At 36.9% G+C, this 10,705-nt stretch overlaps 1 protein-coding gene across 1 annotated transcript in view; it reads left to right on the forward strand.

The window, feature by feature from the left end:
- Positions 1-8,624, forward strand: part of LOC134530261 (uncharacterized) — a 162,269-nt gene extending 153,645 nt beyond the window's left edge. The window contains exons 8-9 of the mRNA XM_063364955.1: positions 3,097-3,213; positions 8,273-8,624. Of these exons, the coding sequence (XP_063221025.1) occupies positions 3,097-3,213; positions 8,273-8,390 (235 nt within the window). The 3' untranslated portion in view covers positions 8,391-8,624. The remainder of the gene's footprint in view (positions 1-3,096; positions 3,214-8,272) is intronic.
- Positions 8,625-10,705: the final 2,081 nt, after the last annotated feature.

Below are 10,705 nucleotides of genomic sequence, written 5' to 3' on the forward strand. Positions count from 1 at the left end.
AGTGACAATTTCAGGAATTTCAAATATCTATTCTTTCGAGATGGAGTGTTCCAAACCATTCGAGGTCCTGAACATCCACTTTCCGCAAAAGTGAAACCCCCAAAATTTCGAAATATAAGAATATATATAATTGGATGTTGGCATGTATGACGTCGATAAACTCTTACACCGTTTGACCAATCGCCATGAAAGTTGGCACATCGAAGTGTTTTTATCATGAAGGTTTTTATGCTAACCATTTTTTTTAACTCGCCGCTAGATAGCGCTGTAGCGCATCAACTTCTAAACCTTTCAACCGATCGCCATGGGTAAACAGAAAACCATAGGTCACAGATACACAAACAGTAATTATGTGTCATTTCTTAATGTCCACTACACTGGACATATCGCTATCCATTTTGCTGTAACTCGCGGACAATATATCACCCGGTGTTCAGCCCGGGCAAAGCCGGGTACTGCAGCTAGTTTATAATATTTATCCACATGTTTCTAGTTTCTACATTCACAAAACGTGTTTAGTTTCATACAAGTGTGAATTATATATATGCAAATAAATTATATTCAGTAGTGATTTAAATTGAATATTTTGATTAATATTATTTACTATTCGTAAATATTAGTAAAAAAAATTGTACCTTTATACTTATTCAAGTGCTCCAATATAATTGAGGTTAACTATCCGTATGTATTATTTATTGATATAATTAAAATATTATTATTTAATATAATTAATACTAAATATGTTAAATTATTACTGTTAAATATTTATTATTGGTTATTTAATATTTACAAAATAAAGAAATAAAATTAATATAACATTTAATGAAAAATTTGTGATAAAAATTAAACTCGAACATCAAATTCAAATATTAATTTTTAATATTTATTATTAAATTGAATAAATAATAAATATTTATAAAAATAAATGAGCATATTTAATGACAACTTTTTGATACAAATGAAAAGTGAATATTAAATTAAGAAAATAATAAATATTTAAAAATTAATAAACTTAAATTAAATTTTTTAATTTATTAATTATATATTTATTTTCTTTTAAAATATTAAATAATCAATAATAAATAATTACAATTAAGAATATTATAATATTTAGTACAAAATATCTCATATATTTATTATTCTCTAAATTTTATTTATTTAAGTTTTCAAATTTAAACTGAACCTTATTGACTGTGTTGACTATCTTTTTCCAGCCCTTTTATTATTTTATTGTAATTAATTATTTACATGCAATTAAAACTATTTTTTAATGATGCCAAGAAGTATAACTTCTCACGCGCGTACATAAGTACACGCGCCCATTTTTTTTTTTTTTTTAAGCGTGTGTTTACCCTGGTAGGACAAATATTACACGTTTATTGCTAAAAATAATAATAATAATAATTTTGAATCCTTATAGTTTTCCAAACACCTGCAGATCACCTTTACAGTTCTGGCCAGGTTAACATTTAGTGTTTAGATATTTTCTGGTTTGTAAAATTGTACATTAAGTAGTCGGGGCGGGGCACGACAATATTATCTACCACTGAGCCCTTATTTTTTCTCGACGGCCCAGTACCTGTGACAAAGGCATCCCTTAATGTCAGGTCGGGCCGGATCGAGCGGTGAACCATGACTGTAATGGGAAGCCTTCATTTCACAGACGAGAGAGCCAAACCCGAAGTTCCCCGAAGTTTACATTTCACAGTATCTTTAATGTAGCTATCCTAACCAAATCAACCGTACACAATGTTTTAAAGTATTTATAATGTAGCTAACCTAACCTAATTGACCATTAGTATACTTTTATCAACACCGCCATATTTATTTACAATGAACAAAAAAAACCGAAGATGCACGATCGGGCGTTTAGCTCTCTCGTCTGTGAAAAGAAGGATTCCCATGAAAAGTGTCGGGAGGCCGGCTCCAGATCCAATGGGAACCATGGGTTCAGATACTGATGTTTCCCCATTTATTTTTCCTATAACGACGGTTCAGCAAGTGTTTGTTAGGTCAGAAAGAAGAAAAGCTTTACTCCTCAAAACTCCCATCCCAAAAAAAAAAGTTATGTTTGGATCACTATTGCAGGATCAAATGTAGATAAACATGTAAAACATTAACATACAATAAAATAAATGTTAGGACTTATCATAAAAAGCCAACATCATTGAGCTGTAAGAAAAAAATCACAAAAAGAATGGAACTAAAAATTTTTACTTGAAGCTGGCTGATAGGTCAGTGAAACTAATTCTGTTAAATAAAGTGAACTGTGACTGAACACCTGAACACTGAATTATTACATCCACTGCTTACAGATTTTAAATGTGATTTCATACTGGATACTTGCTGATCCACTGTGTACGTTATTATACTGAATTTCTTCCCCTCCTTAAACCCCATGGCCCACAGTTAACAATTACAAAGAATATTTTTTTTTGACGTGACAACGTCTAATAAATCGATGAACCCCGGCTGCACGCACGAAAAGTGTCCCGTTACGCACATTGTCCCGTTACGCTGTGTCCCGTTACGCTTATTGTACGCTTGCGCCGCATCTATCTCTCTTCCACTCGAATAGAACAACCATCGATTTGACTTTTTCGAGGCACATTAAACTTGAAACACTCCCATTCGTTCCCTACTTTTCCTATCATCGTCCTATCCTCAACAGAATAACACATATTGGAAGAAGTTAAATAGCAAACATGTATAAAAGTTATAGTTAAAATACCTAATCTCTTCGTTAAAGTAATAAACATACTATTTGAATTGATGAATGCAAATAAAAATATAATTTTATCAATTAAATTGTAGATTTCATTTCACTCCTTCTTTGTATCCATACAAAATTGTGATCATACAATAAAAATGATTCAATTTTATTCATTAAAGTATGCAATAATTTCATCAATGTTTTGTTATGACGTTGTCACGTTAAACTATCGTCCGTAAACCAACTTTACAGACAACCAATTTTTTTTCTTATTCGTCCATGTGCCTATTGAGATTTTAAAATTTTTATGGAAGAAATGTATCTGTCATTTTGTTTCGTTCATACAAAATTACTTGCACATTGCAAAATGGCGCTTCTCACAGGTCGCAGATATGTGTGCCGACGGCGTTCTACAAGAGGCTGCCCGGAATGGACCAATGGTGTCAGACCAACTGCCTGCGGTACCCTCCGAACTGCAGCCCTTCTGTGTGCACTTGCCCGTGAGTATGCCTCGTGTGCCTCACGGCATCATGTTCTAGGCTAGAACAGAATACATTAACTCACTACCTACGCATAACCAGGGGTGTAGCCAGGGGGGAGGGTTTAGGGGTTCTAACCCCCCCCCCCCCCCTTAGCCATTATTATTTTTATCTGAAAGCAGGTTAGCTAAAAACCTGGGTGTCTTACTGCTATCACCGGCCACTGCACTGGAGGGGAAGTGTAAGCGAGCCCTACCGATTCTCCTTCCCTTCCCCTACCCCTGTCACGAGCAGAAGCTATAAGGTTGTGACGCCGTGACGGGTCCCAAGTTTTCAAATATCTTACACCTAGTGTATTTAACCAGCGCGGTAATTATAAGCAGATGGTGACTGGGTAACTGTTCAAGCTAAAGCTAATTGTTTCCAGGAATAGGCCAGTTCTGCCGAAACCCAACCATTTTTATTCCCTTCTTTTTGTATTGTCGAGCTTCGATCATGATTTATGATTTTGAGTGGACGTGGACAAGGCCCTTGGATTGATTATAATATCTTTAATTAATTTCTTACTTCATCACTCAAACAATTTTTTATTAAAAAATTATTAATATTTTTACCATTACAATATTTTAAGTTAAGTACCGAAAACTGCTCAAATAGCACTATTTTACACCTTAAAATCCAAATTTTTCCGAAGGAGGACCCCCCACTTTAATAGGGGGGGGGGGATGCTTCTTAACCCCCCATACACAAATCCTGGCTACGCTACTGCGCATAACACTACCAGAAATTTTTTATGTGTAAACATCTTAACTCTCCGTATTCCGCATTTTTGTAAGAGTAATTTCATGAAATGGAACGGAACATCGGAACATGGAACGAAATGGAACGGAACATTCGACGAACGGAAACGTGACACAGAGATTGCGGACTAACGTGTAGCAAACGTAAACCCGTACATGGTCACTTTCGTAAAACATTAGGTACTTACCAAACGTATTGGTGTGTCAAATGAATGAAACAACACAGAGAATCGCTTAGTCCATTCTAGGAAGCAACCAACAGCAGAGGGTTTGACCTGTTAGTTCAGTGGTTTATAGATACTGACAGGAAAATCAAAGGTGCAGGGTTCGAATCCCAGCCACGTTGCAGTGGTCGTCCTATGGGAGGGATGATGATGGCAATCACAACCCCCCCCCCCCTTTTTTCACTCTCGCCACATTGAAGAAACCCTATTACTAAAACAATCTGAAGTGATAAAAAATATATATAACTTACTCCATATAGCACCTAATTTTGAAGTAAGTTCAATATATATATATATATATATATATATATATATATATATATATATAAACTCTCAGGTCACCCGTCCCTCCCAAAATTCAAGCCAGGTCCAGGATTTTTCATTTGTGGAAAATTTCCTTTCTGGATCCAGGGCTGCGTGTTGCGCAGGGGCGACTCTGGAACCGGGCAATCGGGCAACTGGCCAGGGCCCTGCACTGACACGTTTTATTCTCATTTTGCTGGTTTGTTTTAGTTTGCTGTTAGTTATATTAACTTTATAATGTATATATAATATAATTAAATTTAAGTGCTCATCAATACCTTTCAATTTCAATTGGGTTTTCATGATTTCGAATTAGAAAAAAACCTTTCAAAGATTTTATTGCCTCATGAATGATGCAGTTCAACCGAGTTTTATTGTTAGAATTATTTTAAAAAAAAACTAACCCGAGTATAATTTATTGAGAAAGAAAAGAATATTTTAAATTCTTAATCCAAGTAAGCAAAACCATAATAGAAATTTAAATTCCAGATTGGCTTAAAAAAACTTGTTTCAAAGAGTTTAATTTTAAATTTCCAGGGTAGAGCCCTCAAATGTCCTTTTCTCTGGGCGCTATTCCTTCCGCCTTCTCAGCCCCACCCCCCTGCCACACCCTCCCCCCAGGGGCGTAGCCAGGGGGGGTGTTTTGGGTGTCCAAACACCCCCCGAAATATTAAAAAAATATGTATATATGTAGCCTACTTATGACAAAATTTACACTTGCCTAGCTGTTGCAAATGCACTTAAATGAAACTAAGAAAGAACCCTTGAGCCGATAACCCTTAATATTCAGCAATGAGTTTTCAAAAGTGCTTTGTTAAAAATGTCATAAAGTCTTGACACAAATTTATGTTATTTAAATCCAATATTTTAATTACGAAAGTGCTTAAATAGCACCAAATTGCACATTAAAATAAAAACATTTCCGGGGGAGGGCCCCCGGACCCCTCCCCTCCCTAGTACGGGGGCAGGGTGTAAGTAAACACCCCCCGAAAATAAATCCTGGCTACGCCCTTGCACCCCCCCCCCCTCCCTTGGTACAGCCACTCTCCAAATTATTATGGCCCCTCAAAAGTAAATGGGCCCAGGGCCTCGTATAGTCTAAGGCCACCATTGGTGTTGTGTTGTCCCTTCACCTCCATGCCGCGAGAGGCAATGGCAAACCACCGCAGACTCATCTTGTCACACGGAAACACCAAGTACAGCTCAACTTCCTTGACTAGGTGTCACCCAGTGTCTGCATATGCCTGGTGAACCAATTTCAGGACTTTTTGTAAAATTTGCTTAAAACTTTTTTAGTAATCACAGGATCATTTTTATATTTCTACAATAAATAAAATGTAAAAACACTACAAAAACATTGGCATATCAATAAGTAACGTACATAATGTAAAAAAAGAACAAAGCAATTAATGACAATATGAAATAGAAATGAAAGTATTACCCATTTATAACGTTTCCACATAACTTCCATTCACGTTGAGGCATTTGTACCAAACATGGGTCAGTTTGAAAATCCCAGACTCATATAAATCCATCAGCTGCGAGAAGAGTCACATTCGCACAGCCCGTTTGAGTTTGGAGTTGCTTGGCTTCTGGGTTGTAGCGGCTACGAGAGGCCAAACAACTCAGACAATGGCCGCGAAAGCCTGAGATCTTTATTAACCATTAAAGTTCATCATCAGAGTCAAACTTCTTACTGCCGAGGAACTTCTTCATGGGTCCAAACAGATGGAAACTGGAGGGTGCTCGGTCCAGGCTATATGGTAGGTACTCCAAAACTTCCCACATTGGTACGGTCAATACAGTTTTTTTTAGTAAACTTCCGCCATCTACAAATGAATTCCACCAACTATCTTCCCTTTTTCAAAAAAAAATCTTATCACAGCTCGTTGCTCCTCCACAGTTGACGATGTAATCACTAACACCATTTTACCACTGACTGCATAACGTTATCTGTACGTGGAATCACGAGATCTTGAATTGTGCCCAGTCAGTCGCACCCTTTAGTTCACCTTCTAGTAAATAAGTTTTCCTACTTAAAAATTTGCCATGCATGTTACTTATTGGTATGCCCTCATACTACAAGCAGGAACGAACCAATATTTGTGTTATAAAGCTAGAACCATTTTTCAGATATAATTTTCACGTGGTTTAAGTGTACAATCTCCAACCATTTATGCTCAATGTGAGAACATGAACTGGAGTGAAGCATCGAAAAACCAAGAGCAAGTTAGCAAGTCGTGACTTCCAGCAGTATTGCCGTTTAGTTCAGGACTTTTTTTCGGGCTATTTTCGTGACCAGTTGTCAGTCTGGTTACTTTTTCGTGACTCTCATAACCTGCAGACACCATTTCACCGAGCTCAGCCAAGAGTTCCAAGGACTCATCATCATCATCATCGAAAGAGATGGTGCCATGATAAAGATCATGTGCTGTGAGAGACTAAAGCTGGAGTCACAATACCGCAACAGGCCCGACACTCTCGATAGCCAATGAAATACAAGGTCGCCGTGACTTCACCCCGACAAAATACGCACCCCAACGGCTCGCAAGGAATAGATTCTATTTCTAATTTCGTCGTGTCGTGCTGCCCGACAAAAACCACAACGGAAGCGGAAAGGAAATACTGCGGAACTAAATTTCAAAAATATTTACCTTCTTGGTAAATGTTTATGCTGTTCCTTTTTAATTCTTAGCACAGTTAACATTAGGAGTAGTTTTCTATCCTTTATTAGCATAATATAATATATCTTCTTCCTATAGCAATAAACGTAACCTCACTTCATGCCAGAGACGACGACAAAACGTTATGTTTTTATTCACTTCAACTGTCAATAGGAAAACAAGTGCCATACTGCATTTTACGGCCGTATATGGCTTGGAACGATTTACCAACAGCCAAATCAGAAATCGTCGGGCTAATGTTGTCGTGGTATTGTGACCCTAGGGCTATTAAATCTGTCGGGCTGGAATGCCGCACGACGGTTTGTCGGGTCTGTCGTGTCGTGTTCGTCGCGGTATTGTGACCTTTTCACAATACCGCGATGCGACGCGATATGGCGACGCGATGTAGCGAAGGCAGCGGCGTAAATTTATGTCGCCAGCTAGTGCACTTCGAAATAGCGCGACGCGATCGCGATGCAGCTGGCGAAAAAAACCGAACCAGCCTGCACTCTGCTGGGGATATTTTACAACATGGTTGTAAACAAAAGTTTTTGGCGGTAATATTCAGATTGTTGTTATTATATTTGTACACTGACTGACTGGTAGAAGCATTTAATTATGGATAGGAATCGCGAAGCCCATAATATATTTCTAACCAAGCATTATCTTTCTCCGTCTGATTACAATATTTGTTACTAGAAACATCGTACAAACACGGCTTTTTCTGAACTTCATCAATCAGACGCTCTTCAAAACTCATTTCAATTGAACAAAATCCACGTGTTGTTTACTAACATTACTTAGATGCATCAATACATCGTTTCTTAACTCTTGTTTTCAGTTCTTCTTCTTCTTTACCACACTCTTGTTTCTGATTGGCTGTTATTTCTGACGTCATTAGTGACATCGCCGAAGCGACGAAACAGCCTCGTCGCCAAGTGAGCTGTCGCGCATCGCGGGCGATGTAGTTGTGATTGGCTGGTTTGGTATGACGTCACGTTACATCGCGTCCCGGTATTGTGAAAAGGGCTTTAAGTAAAGCCTGCTGCGACAGCACTGCTGACGCCGGTGGTTTGCCTCTGCCGTGCAGGGAGCTGTGCGACGCGGTGGGGGAGCTGCGGGGAAGGGACGGCGCGGACCGGTACTGCCAGGACAAGTGCATCGTGTACCCCTCGCAGTGCCCCACCGACCGCTGCTCCTGCTACTGACCCGCTCCGTCTCCCAGCCAACCAGAACCACTCTGCGCCGCCGGCTGTGGTAGGCCACTCCTGCTGCAGTTCACCAACAGCAACTGCAAAAAAAAATATATGAAACGAAAATGCCTCAAGCTTCCTGTTTCTCAAAAAAAAATTTTAAGCTTCGAGAACTGCATTTTTGGTTCGATATGTCCCAAAATAAAATATAGATGTGATTATGAAAATATTAAAACAACTTACCACTTCTGGCTTTTTTTTTATGTGACCTTACGATATCACCCCCCCCCCCCCCCCCCGCTTGCCTTTATATTTATTTATTCTTCATGTAAAGTCAATCAAAAAATGTGTTTAAACAATATAGCTGGTGAAGTGAGCCTTTCCAAAACTGAACTATAGGTACACATGGGTAGGTACATTTTAAGTAAATTTAACTATTTCATAGACTATTTTATGTAGCCTACCTATCTAACCTTTGTTTCTTGAGCATAATTAAGAAGATACGTAGCCTACTTGATTAGCATGAGAATTAATTTAAGATTTGATTTCAAAGATGCAAATTTAAATTTCTATCATGAGTGGTGGAACAATGATACTTGTTTGCTATCCTTCTGCTGTTTTCATCAACATTCACTCACTTTTAAAATTTTATATTTGTTTTCTTTAAGTACCTACCGTAATGCAAAATTATCAGTCACTTCAACATGTCATTAAAATTATTTTTAATTATCTGTAACAATTATTTTGCTCAATAAACTGTCAATAATTATAAACTCATTTAGGAAATGAGGAGAGGCTGTCCACATGTGTCAACTGTTATTAATTTTCAAATATCTTTTTACTTTGTAAGAGTACCTATTCAGCAAGAAATGTTGAAGTGTATTTTTTTTTTACTGTATTATGTGTAAAGATGTTTTAAAAATTCTCATTAGCAGTTTAAATTAATCAAGATAGTCATACTTATGTTTTCAACTAATTTATTTTAAGATTTTTTTGAGAATACATCTCTCTTCGAAACATTCAAAAACAATAAAAGAACACATGGTCTAGTTTGAATGTGAAAGCAACTGCAATTTTGTTATATTCAGCTAAACTGTGCTTCAACTTTTAAACTGGTTGTATTTATATATAAATTTAAAGAGGCAATGTTCAAAGTCATGACTGCCAAGTACCTATAAAATCAGGTATGTTCTGTTCTGCCATACCTACAAAGCTCACAAGTAGAATCAATTGGTCGAGAAAAAAATTTCCACAACTTACCGCTCCTTTATTATTTATCCAGCCCAAGCTTTTTGGATGTACCACTAAATAAGCATTGCATTTTGTGTTCTGTATATATGTTAAAATATACCGAACATATGCTAAAAAGCTCTTCCGCTTTTAATAAAAATTCACTAGAAAATCCTTTAAGCTTAGGCTGGGTGTGGATGAGTAGTTTAGTTGTTTCCCTATTTCATTTTTAAAGTTCTTTAATAAGAGTGAAAATGGCTCAAATGTGTTTTTTTCAGAACAATTTTTAGGCAATCAAGGGAATTGCATCACACCTTTATCTTAATTTCTCTGCCATATAATTTCATGGTTACTATTCAAATGTCTTAGTTACCCTATGCACGACGAGAAGACTGCGCACCAGTATACAGTCTTGCTATTAGGGGCAACATCGTGCTAGAAAAAACCAACGAGTGGCGCACTTATCATCCCGTCTCACTAACAAAAATACACCCCTGACTATGTGGGCCCCTTAAGTACTCATGTAATTGCACGAAAGTCACAATATTGAAAACGTCAAACAGGCAAGGATGAAATTTCCTACTAGACGGTACTTCTTGAAATAAAAAAGTTGAGCTTTCCCCGAAATTTCAATTCAACTCCTTAACTATGCATTGCTGTAATCCTGGAATATACGTTATTGCAAAGCAAAGCTGATGGATTATGTGTATGGTATTCTGGTCAGTAACACAGCTTTCTAGATTAACATTTGATTTATCATTGTAAGCTGCAGCTCAAAGATGCACTCGGTGCCCATAGAAATGAGTAAAGATAGCAAAATTTGTTTCATGCTTACACACAAAAGAAAATACTAAGTATTGTACCAATACTTAAAATACAGTTAAGGTGACTGGGAATTATGAAATTGTTTTAAAAAAAAAAAAAAAACATTTTTTATGTTTTTGCAGATTATTTTTCTTCAGAATGTTAGCTTTAAAATGACATATATTACACTAAGGGTAAATACTATAGTAATTTAGTTAAAAATAATAATTTAAAAGTTGTGATTTTCAGGAAAAACCATCAAAGTACGAAAACAATTACAAAATTCAATAACTTTT

The sequence above is a fragment of the Bacillus rossius genome, chromosome 3, assembly GCF_032445375.1.
Source record: "Bacillus rossius redtenbacheri isolate Brsri chromosome 3, Brsri_v3, whole genome shotgun sequence".
In the NCBI taxonomy this organism is placed as follows: Eukaryota; Metazoa; Arthropoda; class Insecta; order Phasmatodea; family Bacillidae; genus Bacillus; species Bacillus rossius.